The sequence below is a fragment of the Labrus bergylta genome, chromosome 24 (assembly GCF_963930695.1).
Source record: "Labrus bergylta chromosome 24, fLabBer1.1, whole genome shotgun sequence".
Taxonomy (NCBI): domain Eukaryota; kingdom Metazoa; phylum Chordata; class Actinopteri; order Labriformes; family Labridae; genus Labrus; species Labrus bergylta.
This window is the reverse complement of record NC_089218.1, coordinates 11804883-11817408: the sequence shown is the minus strand read 5'-3', so window position 1 is coordinate 11817408 and position 12526 is coordinate 11804883. Positions and strand designations below refer to the sequence as shown.

The window sequence follows — 12526 nt, the reverse complement described above, 5'->3', positions numbered from 1 at the left end:
AAGTCAGTAAAGCGATCCTCTTGACAGCTTGAAGTTATGGCTGAATGTCATCTGACTGAGGAAAAGTGAATTCTTGTGATATGGTCCAATAAGCTTAAGAATTGACTTGTATAGATAGATATAATCTTTATTATCATTGTATACAAGGACACAACCAAACTTCGTTAGCAGACATCCTAAACAGCAGCGTTTACAAAAACAACAACAACAACAACAATATATTTGTGGTGATATGAAAGAGAAGTATGCAAAAAGTGGCCAGAGAAATTGCTGTTCAGTGAATGAATAATAATAATAAATAAATAGACAGTTGTGGTGACTGAAATAATATATACAGTTATTATTTTGCAGTGAGTGATTAATTAAACAAATATAAATATAGAGATATAGTGCAAATAAGTGAAGTTATGGTGCAGTGAAAGAGTATATACAGTTATTATTGTGCAGTGACTGGATGAGTAAATAAACAGTTAAAGTTAAAGTGCAGTGACAGAGTAAATAAATAGACAATTGTAAAGCAGTCATTTACAAAGTTATTGCATAAGTAATATTGAACGGTTAGCAGCGGTTGGGTAATTATTGCACATGTTCATTCTATGTATATTAATTGGCCATGGTATTATTTTAAAAGCTGAGAATTGTAAAGAAGAACTAAAGATGAAATCAATGTTTGCCTCATTATGTGGAAGCAACGCCATTGACTAAGCGATGTGATAAACATAGGTCTACTACAAACCACCAGCTCTTATTTGAAAGGCTGCATTCATAATAATAATACTAATAACTTTATTTATATAGCACCTTTTAAAAACACAGGTTTACAAAGTGCGTTGACAAACAAGAACAAAGCAAACTAAACCAAACACAGATCGCACGATACCCAACAGACATATATAACCCGACCATCACAAGAACCATCATAAGAACCCAGGCAACACAAGAACCATCATAAGAACCCAGGCAACACAAGAACCATCATAAGAACCCAGGCAACTCAAGAACCATCATAAGAACCCAGGCAACACAAGAACCATCATAAGAACCCAGGCAACACAAGAACCATCATAAGGACCCAGGCAACACAGGAACCCAACAACACGAGCTGAGACCAAGAGGACCAAAGATTTAAAAAGATGTAAGAAACTAAAAGAGCTAAAAGCAAATAGAAAGACAGCAATAAGAAGGTAAGAGCAGAAAAAGAAATAGAAACAAGTGGTGAAAGGATCAAAAAAACCCAAACTATAATATTAATAAAAAAAAAATATTCATCTTATCATTGTACACTCTTAAGATGCAGCAGTTTTTGTCCTCTGCAATATTGATCATAATAAGCTTCTCCATAGCACTGATTTGAGATAGCCTAACACAATTAAATTGGGAGTAAATCAAATTCTATTGATTCTCAAACTGTTATTGACAATACGCAGAGTTCACCAGAAGAGGGCGCCAGTACATAATCCTCTGCATCAGCACCCTGGTGTAATCTGGATACTGATGCCAGTGCACCATTGCGTGCTACTGCTGCAGCTACAAATGACGATGGGATGGCCTGCGTTGCTGCAGCTGATATTTTGTGTGTGTCCAGGATTATCCCCTGTAACATTTAATACTATAAAAATCTATACTTATAGCTGAAGCCAGTACAGTCTGTGATCACATTGATGGCTGCGGCTTTTTTTTTTTTTTCCAACAGAGGGCCTGTATCGAGGAGGCCGGAGAATGAAAAAAAAAATCACATGGGTAGCTCAAACAAGGCACGTTGTCTACATTAGGAAGTCATGGCAACATGATTGTATTGTTATTGCAGCTTGCAAGAGGGAAACGAATTCTGTATGGGAAATTAAAATGAATTCTAGCCTATATTGGTTGAAAATGCGTCTTTAGAGGATGATATAAAGTAAGAACCTCAAGACGAGGTGGTTGAAATTCATAATTCTTTAACCAAATGTCCCAATATTGATTAGCCTTTTGCTAGATATTATTCCCCAGATCAGAAGTAGTTTGAAATAAGACATATTCACGTGTCTGTATCTGTGAAAACATATTTATTGAGGATTAGCCCACACAAATAATTTCTGAAGTCTGCGCACACGCGTGTTATGGGAAGCACTACCTCCCTCCTCCATGCGTAAATTATGTAGGGCAGGACGGGAATGCTCTGCTACCTCCATTTGACAAAACCCGGCCGGTGAATGTGAAGGGGGGTGGGAAAAAAGAAAAAGAAATCACCAACTAGTCCACCCCGTCTCCTGCCAGCGTTTGACAGAAGCGGAGCAGCGCACCACGACGTGTCTATTGTGAAGCTGAGGTGAAGAAAAGATGGACATCACGGATCAAGGAGCCCAAATGGAGCCGCTATTGCCAACGGTAAGACCCACATTGACACGCTATTGTTGTGATTATGATCCATTTGATGTGCTTCAGCCTTGAATGTACTGGTGTTCATCGGCTTAGGTTATTTATATTTTACAGGAAACCGTTTGGATTAAACATCCCATCAGTGTATGATTCATAGTTTACATCTGTATTTGAAAATGACCCATATTTTGATTGCTTTACCGGTTGCGTGCCTCATGGATATCATGACCAACATGGATGCTACGCACCTTCAATACATATCATTTATGTTTTCACCGTGTGCACAGTTCATATCTGAGCAAACGATTAAATGTATTTTTCCCATAAACGCCCACACCTTCACACAGATGGCCTCTGTGATACAGGTTGATACAGTGTTACACCGCGCAGCTACAGCCATTCATTTGTACCACACTGTCTACACGCAAAGGCTCCTTAAAATGTTGCCTTTCATCCAAATCATATCGACCCCGTTTTCAAACGCGTTGTTTATGAAACCTGCTGTTAAGCTGTTGCTTCACAGATCTGCCTGCCTAAGATGTAACACGGTGAGGGGAGCATTAGCCTAAGTGTTTGATCTGACGGTGAGGGAGCAGGAGGAGATAATATGATGATGATGATGATGCCTCATCAGTTGGATGTAACTAGCTTGTTGTCTCTCCATTTTTTCCGTGATGAGCTTCTCTGAACTATTATTCACAACCCATTTGGTATTATTAAAACAGACATTTGATTGAAAAAGTAATTGCTTGTTTACACGATGTTGCTATTATCCCTCTCCTCTGGTGGAATCAGAGGTGCTGTGCAAGCATCCCAAAAGTCTTTATTTCTCTGAAGAAAATTCTTAACAGTGTGGGATCAGGATGTGTAAGTGGAACACAAACAAAGAGCCAACTGGTCAAATACGACATGGAAAAAACTGGAAACATGTTAAAGATAACAGGGAGCAATCAGGTCAGATATTACAGGGAACATATGGGCAAAACAAATGAAAGGGGACAAATGGCAGGATACCAACAGGTTAAATAGAGCAGGGAAAACATTTGAAACTAACAGGTTAAATACAACTACAGTAGAGACAGGAAACAACAGACAGACAGGGAAACAACAGGGAAAATATTGGGACCCAACTGGCAAAGATCAGATATAACAGGCAACAAAGAGGGGAACAACAAACCAGTCAAATGTAACAGGAAAGCAATATTTCCAAAATTGTAAAGGGATCAAACTGGTTGTACTACAGGGAAAAGACAAGGAACAAAAAGGATGAATATATGTGTTCTTTAGGTGAGAGCCTTTTAGAACCACTGGCAGAATTTCAAAAAAGCACGTTTCAAACGTAACACATCGGTTCACTTGAAGGCAGAGGCCTCTTCTGCGGTCAGCATCCCCTCATTAGCATTCAGGTGAGACTGTGCGGAGACGGAGGGAAAAATGTCAGCTGCCTTTAGTGCCTTACATGCACAGAGGAGGAAGATGAAATACATCGCTTTTTGTTCACCATGTTAAACAGCAACGATTGCTCCTGATTCAAATCAATACTCTCGTTGTTTGTTCTATTACCGGACGTGTTACATGAGGACTTTCCAGAGCTTACACTGAAGCCTGCCGGGGGCTGATGTGGCGTGGGATGGCTGTTCTGCTTCCCCTGCAGTCTCGATGCAGTGTGGTAGATTTCCTCTTATTGTAACTCATCACTGCTACCCCCATCATTCTTCTACCCACACAGCAAGCTAATGCATTGTCATAGTTTCACCAGGATGCCAGGATTTGAGGTGTTAGCATGGTGAGGATCTCAGGGATTCCTCAGAATGTGACAACAAAACAAATCCATCCTTCTGAATCTCATCCGAGCAGGTTACCAGGTTCCCAAGGTCAAGCATGAGAGTATGTTTAATTTACAGCAGGAAGGATTGCCCATGAATGCATCATCGCTAGTGACGATTGTTATGAGCCGAGACAAGTTTACTACATGTTAAGGGCTTTATTAATAGAGCATCCACATGCAAATATCTAAGTGTCCACGAGCCTTTCTTTTGTCCTATTGACTGATGTATCCATGTTCTTTGACTTGCAGGACCAGAGTCCCCAAGAAAGCAAAGACGTGGTGAGTACAATTCTTCTTCTACTACTATTTGTCTGGCTGGAGAAATGTAACATCGAATCGCCCAGAAGCAACAATGATAACTCAGCTTGATGCACTTGTTCAGACTAGTTCTAAAACACTGGGGGACAATACAAAAAAATCAATAGGAAAAAGTAATCCAATAAAAAAGGATGTAGGGTAAGGCAAGAGTAATAAAGCAGAGGTCACATGAAATTACTCTTGTTACATAATTGCAAGTTTGTGAAGAGTTTTAATAGGAAAAGTTTTATAGGTTGATCAAATTATTTACTGAACCCAAACACAATTTAATGTCTGCGGTTTGGTACTTTAGGCAACTCTAATAATCACATTTTATATTGCTTTACAAGGACGAAAGAAAACATTACAAACCTCAATTAATAAAAAACAAAAGACAGAAAAAATCAGACCATCTATAATAAAAAGTTAAGAAAAAAAGATACATTTAAAAATAATGTGTAAAATAAAGTGCAGAATCAAAGTGTGGTATTAAGTTGTAAGTTGCATTAAGTCCAACAAAGAAATGAAGTGCAGAAGCAGAAACTAATCGTGCTTCTTTTTTCACAACATACTAAGAGTAAACTCAAAGAAGGTAGCAGTCATTTTATGTATGTACAGAAGACTTTACAGACAGCCTACCATTACATTTTTTGGTATTTTCATTGGCCTCATCACTGATGTTTGCCATATTTGTAAGTATTTCCTTATAAATTCTCCATAGTAACTTTATAACATATATGGCCCTGTTAATGGTTCTCAACCTTTAACTTCTGTTCTACTACAAAAGAGCAGAGTCAAATGTGGACGCCCCGTATCATTATCCAGAAACAAAGACACATTTCCCTCATAAAGATCTCAAGTTCTTTCATTTATGTAACCATTTGAAGGGCCAAAGAGGTAGAGTACCCTCTACTTCATGAAAAAGCAACACTTGAAGAAAAGTGTTTGTTACTCCTCTCCCATTCATTTCCTTGAACCTCTGATTTATTTTGTAGTCACCTTGATCGAGAAACACTGTTACTTTAAGAACATTTTCTTTATTATAGACTACCAACAATATTTTACTTTTCTAGGATAATGATAATGAATACTTTCCCATCACTGCAGAGCTTCTCAGAATTGGGACAGCTGTCTCACTTTCTTGTTGGCTCTGATAGCAAACGTGCAATCAAATCCTGTCCTTAATCTGTTTATCTAATAATCTGTAATCTACAGTAGAATAACACTGCTGGTTTTTTTTCATGTTTATACCTTTTATTAGCTGGCTTGTGAAGCAGATGTCATTTATTTTTAGATCACCATCGGTGCACATGTCACTATGCATCTGGCAGCGGCACACGGCTGACAACACACTGGGTAAATAATAGATAATGGGAATTAAGTGAGAAGACTTTGAGGAGCTCACAGGAAATGAGTGTAAACAGACAATCAGGCCAGCCGTACAGAGGAGTTTAGATGCATGCATGTCATCTGTTCTGACAAAATATTGCTTATGCAACTGTGGGCTGAGAGCCAGAGTGAGGACAAGGCTCAGCACAAAGTGTGTGCCAGTGGCCAAATTGTGTAGCCTTGCCTTACTCGAACTTAGAACTCCTACATCCCTTGAATATTCTGAGGAAGCAGGGATTTTTGTCACATTTGTTTTTAGATCACTGCTGTGTTAATCCCTAAAATCCTCTTGTTAGGTTATTGTACTTTTGAGGAAAAGTTCCTTGGAGTAAAATAAAGAACGCTGAATAAATTAGCTTACCTTAAAACTTGAATTTTTAGAACTTTTTCTTACCTTCTTGGATTTATGAGTAGTTTTGATTTGACTTGACTGACTTCTTGCAGGTGGTTTGACTTTAATTGACTTTTGGAAAAATTAAGGAATGTGTAATTTTACTGATGTTTGATTAAATTTTTTATTAGTAGAGATAGTGTAAGGGACTTTCGTACTAAATAAAGAAAAAACTGAAGTCCTTGTGTTTCGCAATCTGTTTCACTTGTGTTGCCTGTTTGTGAGTTAGCTGGTAAATCATCATTAAGATTGCTACGGTGAATCTTAGTTTTTGAAACTTTGAGCCGACCATCCTGAATCGTTTCTGTGCATAATTCATAATGAACTCCAGACTGTAGTGTACAGTGAAGTCTACTGAGCTAGATAAATTGCTTGGCTTGAACCCCTATCTTCCAACCTCATAGTGGATTGAACTCAAGTGGACCTGTTCCTGGATAGATTTGACTTGGATTGACTGGTGTCGTCCTAATTACAAACCCTGACATAACAGCAGGCTCTCTGCCCGGCTGACCAGTTAGGGCTGGTTCGTTGTCAAAGCAGGAGAAGATGAGCAAGAACAGATGGAGGAAGCCTAACTGAGCTGCCTGGGCTTGTTTTTTTAAGCATGGTGTACTTGGATCAGTGTGAAATCGCTGGTTAATTTGGTGATCCAACTGTGTAAAACTGGCAGGCAGGCGGGCAGGAAGCCTCCCTGCAGCCGCAGCTAGGAGCTTGAAACGGCTGTGCTCCCTTTGCATAGTTAATTATAGCAGTGTCAGCGGAGAGGATGATGAGGAGGGCATGGAGAAAGGTAGAGGGTGAGCTTTCTTAGAGACAGGTGAGACAAAGAAAAGAGAGAGGCATCAAAAACATTCGATTTTTTGCTGTTAAATGAGAAGTTTCTATCTCATTTTCAAGAATATGAAGTGATGTCTTTGATCTAAAAACTTCTAGAAAGATCAGATGACATAAACCACAAAGACAGCAGAAATAGCTGCTTAATCCTCCAGATGTGTTTCTAGAACACCATGCCTGGATCACAGTATCGCTGACAATGCACAACAGCCAGAGAGCAGCTTCTTTGCCTAAGGTAGGTTGTGCAGACTCACACAGACGCAGGCACGCACGCGCACACACACACACACACACACACACACACACACACACTTTAAAGATGCATGTACTGTACAGAGTAAGACTGCAGCGCCAGCCCTCTCCTTATTGAGCTGTGTTGTGACTGCAGCACGTGTAGCTGAGAGCTATGCCAGGGCTTTGTGAAGACCCCTCATGCTAGATGGTGTTGCTTGACTCCCTGCGACCTCAGGCTCCTCTTAGGTAACAGAGCCACAGCAATCTGAGGCTCAGCAGAGCAGAACTGTGCACGGCACAGCATCAGTGATGTCAGAGCGCTAATCTCTCTGGGGGGATTGGCGGATGGACGCTTGTCAGAAACATTTGATGCTACCCTGGATGAAAGCCGTCGGAGGCAGAGAGGGAGAGACAGAGGGAGAGTCGGAGCTGCGCCGAGCTCCCTGCTTTTGTTTTTATGTTGAGATTTCAGAGTGAGGTTGCTGTCATGTTCCAGCATGGGAAGAGCGGCTGAGGAAAGCGGCTGAGGAAAGGAGAGGGTTCAACTTATAACCCTGCCGTGGAGCTATCACTTTCTACTGTTCTCTCTGACTCTTTTTCACAACAAGAAACAGACACTCTGAGTCAAAGTGGGGCTCAGGCCCTGAGCCTTAGCCTCTCGTCTTACCATTACCGCAAGCGCAAGGGGAATTAGCGGGCATCCTTACAGGAGGAGCACCATGCTGACAGTGGACCACAGTAAGGGATTTAATTATCAGGTAGGTTTCTCTGATTATGCACTAAAATAAGATGGACGAGGATGAAAAATTGTCTGATTCTTCTCCACTCTGAATTGGAAAGAGTTAGCCACAGGGAGGATCATGATAAAATGTACATTTGTTGATCAGTCAAGCTTTAGACATATTTTGATGCAATCTTGTTGTGGAGTTGAGATTAACAGTAGCAATGGCAGAAAGGCAGTCTGTTTCTTTAACGGCATGATGTAAATGTATGTATAGTTTCTCAAGTGCTGCAGAGCGGGTCAGCCGTTTTGATGTGCATGCGAAAGGTCCCGGGGAGGTTGGCTGACAGATGGGGCTGCCATTCTGGGGCGTGAGAGGAGCTTATACCCGCTGAACTGACCCTGGTGATCTCTGAGGTAGAAACAAGTAATAAAAAGCCAGTTACGTCAAATCTTTTTCAGCAGTTTCACTTTCATTACATATATTTTTTTCTCATGTTTCCCATCCTCACAGGATGTTTTTTTTTTTTTTTTTTTTGCCAGTTCGAATCAAAGCTCTTAAAAATCTTCCATATCATTTTAGAAAGCATGGTCCACTATTTTTGCCCCCCTCCCCCCATGTCGGACAAGGTTAGAGAAAAGTGATGATGTAGCGATGACGGTCCCAGTGTGCTTTGCATATTCCTCCCTGTGATGCTGCCGATGCTGATCCTGCTGCCATTGCCACGGTAACCATGGCCATCTGTAGGGATGAAAACCATGACAACAGAAGCCACCAGCCAATCGCAGGGCATGTACAACTGCTTATAATCCATCTCTTAGCTCATAGCTAGCTACAAGCTATAGAGTCACTCTGGCTTTTAGCAAATGTAGAGCGCTCACTAAAGCAGATTGAATTTAAATAGGCGGATTGATATTGAAACCCTGTCTTAAGGATTTTGCATGAATTGCCACATGGGAGGGGCTTCCTGTGGAGAATGTATATGCACTTTAACTTAGTACAACTGATGTGATTTTTCCAGTACATACCATGGCCTGGATCTCAAGGTATAGTAATGTAAACATTCATCATCCCTGCTGCTGTGAGAGCCTCAGGAGAGATCACTAAAGAACAGAGAAATGAGGTCACATATCTCCCTCCCTGAGACCGTGTGATAATGTGAACAGATTCCTGGAAAGGAGCCGCTGAGAATCAATAGGTCTGTGATTTATTCTGGCAAAGAAAATGGAACATAACCTCTCAGGCAAATCTGGAGTTGACACTTGAAGATGTCCTCTGTGTTGTTTTATTACCAGTTCCCCATGCAAAATAACATCACTGGATAGTTAATATGCTCAGCTAGTGTTCCATTTGCTGACGTGATTTTAGTCCATTATGTCTTGTGTTTCCCCTCTCATGGGCTGGTAGAAATTCAAGCATATGAAAACAAAAATGGACTTTCGTTTTTGTTCTGCAGACTCATCCTTATTCCAAATGTCACCACTACTACACTGAAAGTCAGAGTTTTAGCTTTAAAGCAGTTTCCATCCTCACATCACTTGTCCAGGCTGAAAGTGTGGCATCTGAGAGCTTAATGTGAAGCAGTGATATTTCTTTTCAACTTTGTAGAACATTGAGTTAAGATTTTTCTGTAGTTTGCTTGTACCTTCATTGGAATACTCAAAATGATCAAACGAGAGAAAATGGCTTTGCAAATTTCTCCCCTGAAACTATGACATGTTAATTCCAAGGGAATCATCTCAATATCAACTCAATGTCAATAATATTAATCTAGAACAATTAACAGGCATCATTAGAGCGCTATTCTGGCAATTAAGTTTTTCTGTTAAACGTAAAGTATTTACCTAACACTGTTCAAACAACAAAAACAAAAAACGGTACCTCCTAAATTAACCAACATTTTAATTTAATATCTGTCATAAAGTTGCTGTTGGTTTGGGGTGTAGCTCAGTTTGTAGAGTAGGTGCCCCATGTACAGAGGCTACAGTCCTAGTTGCACTTGTCACAGATGTAAATACTTCAATACCCATGAGTCCTTGTGGCAAAGAAGGCAGTCAGTGGTAGAAATAGGAGGGGTAGAAACAATCTAAGTGCTTTGTTGTTCCAATTGTGAGTACATTTTGCTGCCATAGTTGCTGAATTTGCCTTAAAGTGACTCAGAGATGTTAACTGTCTCAATCATTAACATATTAACCCATTGTAGCTTGAACATGCAAACACCCACATCTCTTTAGGTTGTCGACACTGACAGCGGCAAGACAATTTGCCTAGACTCTGAAAATCTTCCTCCAGTGCCACAGAAACTATGAAACTACAAAGTATTTGTCCTCAAAACTGAACCTAATGTTTAAACTAAAAGGCCACTGTTGGTCATTAAAAGTTCCCTTCAAACTATTCCTGTAGTCGTCCAAACAATATTAGTCAACAATGTCAGCTCCTACAGTAGCTCCAGGCTGTACAGTGTGATATGCCAAGCTGAATTACAGTCTCCCAGGGTGCAGGCTGGATGCGCTACATGTTAACAAACGTTGACTGGGTTGTCACTTTGTGCAAGTGTCAACGGAGAGGCATTCACCTTATACTGCACCAACACAGAGGGGTCAGCAAAAGGAGGAAAGTGGAGCACATTGTAGAGGAGAATGTAGAGATGTAAATGTAAGACGAGGAGTGGTGTACAAGATGATTATTTTTAGATGGTATTGGTCCTAGATAGAATACAAGATGTTGTGTACAGGATTTAGGCAAGGACATGTCTTTAATATCCACGTTAAGTCGAAACTGATGAATGAATGTTCAGTGATGCAGTTGGTGGGATTATCACTTAGCATGAGTATGTGCAGGGATAAGGACAGATTGTTCAGTTCAGATATTTTCACAGTCTTTGCTCTCCCACGATAGCTGGTTTTTCCCCCCAGATTTACTGTGGTAATCATCAGTGTGTACAAAACGCTGGGACGTGGCTGCTAAGTGATTCTAAGGACACACTGGCTTTGTGTGGCCCTTTTCTGGTCAATTACGCCATCCTCCCCACCACTGTCTGACATGAAATTCATTAGAAAGAGTGGTCGGGACGAGTACTGCACGTGTAGCACCCTGAGGTGTGAAATGAGGTGTTGAGAGGTTGTGGATGAATTGGTTTTGGGAATACCTCCAGTGTTTCCCTTGAAACAATTTAATCTTTGTGTCCCCTGTCTGAAAATGCAGTGCAAAGTGAACATTGACTAACACACCTGCTAAAGGATGTGGCTTTTTAGAACTTTATTATGGCTATTACAGATAATATATCAACCTGTGGGAAACCTGTTCATGGCTTTAACTACTCGGACTCCTGTAATTCTAGATCCAGGACTTCCAGGGACACCTGTTCTTCAGAGGGGAACACTGCTGGTAATCCTTTGAGGGATTTTGGGATTCTGGCTATTGTAGAGATTTGTTTTCTCACTAAATGTATTGTGTTTTTGGCTGCTCAGGAAAGGAAACAACAACTGGAGCTTCATTGTTAGCTGGGTCTTCTCAGTAAAAATGTTTGAAAAACTGAAATAACCAATTGCCCACATTCTGGCTATGGAACTGATCATGAACTAAATACTTCAGGTTGACTTTTTTCGGTCAAAGATTGTGTTGGATATAAAAAAAAGATTAATGTATGCGTCTTTCAGTTTCGTCTTTTTAAATGTTGGGACTGAAACTTGCAGTCTGTTCAGTCAGCGAGAGTATACCATGAACACTGTCATTGTCCGCATGTTCTTGTGTTTATTGCCTCCTTGTTTTTTTACTGCAATCCTTTGTTTAAATGTTGAGTTTATATTTATGACCGGATATCGAAAAATGTTTCTTGAAATTGTCTTACGCCAAAGGCTCCATCATACTCTCAATTGCTGTAGCCTACTCACAGAATGTGGCTCTTTAAAAAGCATCACTGCCTGTGCCACATGATAACGTTCTCATAGACAGCAGGTTTAAAAAGAGAAGGTTACTGCTGGACATAAGATTTACCTGATAGGGAACGGCTTCATCGGTATTGTATGAACTTTTTGGCAAAGGAATGCAACTCAAGCCTCAAGTGTCACTGTCTAATATATTAGTTAGCTTTTTTTATTTTGGTTTGGTTTCACAGATGAGCTAACATTACGGTTAGCTAGGAGTTTGTGCCTGTAAGCAGTGGCTTAATACTAACAGAAACAGCAAAAAAGGAGCACAGTAAATAACATTTAGTTTGCACGACCGCGACAAGACTAAAAAAGAGAAAGTTTCCGCACCATGAACGCTGATGAAGGCCTTGTGCTGAAACGTTTTGTACGCTGCTCTTACCCAGATAAAAGAAACTTGGAGGACATGTAGTGTGCTTTTCTGTCTCTTTAATACTAACAGACATGTCAATCAGCTTCTAGCCAAACATTTATCTTTTCTCAGGATCGGGAGTCAAACCTGCGACAAGTTCCACTAGTGCTGTAGCCTCTGTACATGGGCTGC

At 40.4% G+C, this 12526-nt stretch overlaps 1 protein-coding gene across 4 annotated transcripts in view; it reads left to right on the top strand.

The window, feature by feature from the left end:
- The first annotated feature begins 2113 nt into the window (after positions 1–2113).
- LOC109992358 (sodium-driven chloride bicarbonate exchanger) overlaps positions 2114–12526 on the top strand; it is a 40007-nt gene continuing 29594 nt past the window's right edge. For 2 of the 4 annotated variants that reach the window (XM_065951842.1, XM_065951841.1), the window contains exons 1-2: positions 2114–2367; positions 4436–4465. In XM_065951842.1, coding sequence (XP_065807914.1) covers positions 2320–2367; positions 4436–4465 — 78 coding nt within the window. In that variant the 5' untranslated portion in view covers positions 2114–2319. Of the gene's footprint in view, positions 2368–4435; positions 4466–7590; positions 8090–12526 lie in introns of those variants that run through there. The other 2 variants (XM_020644919.3, XM_065951843.1) reach the window with 2 other exon arrangements.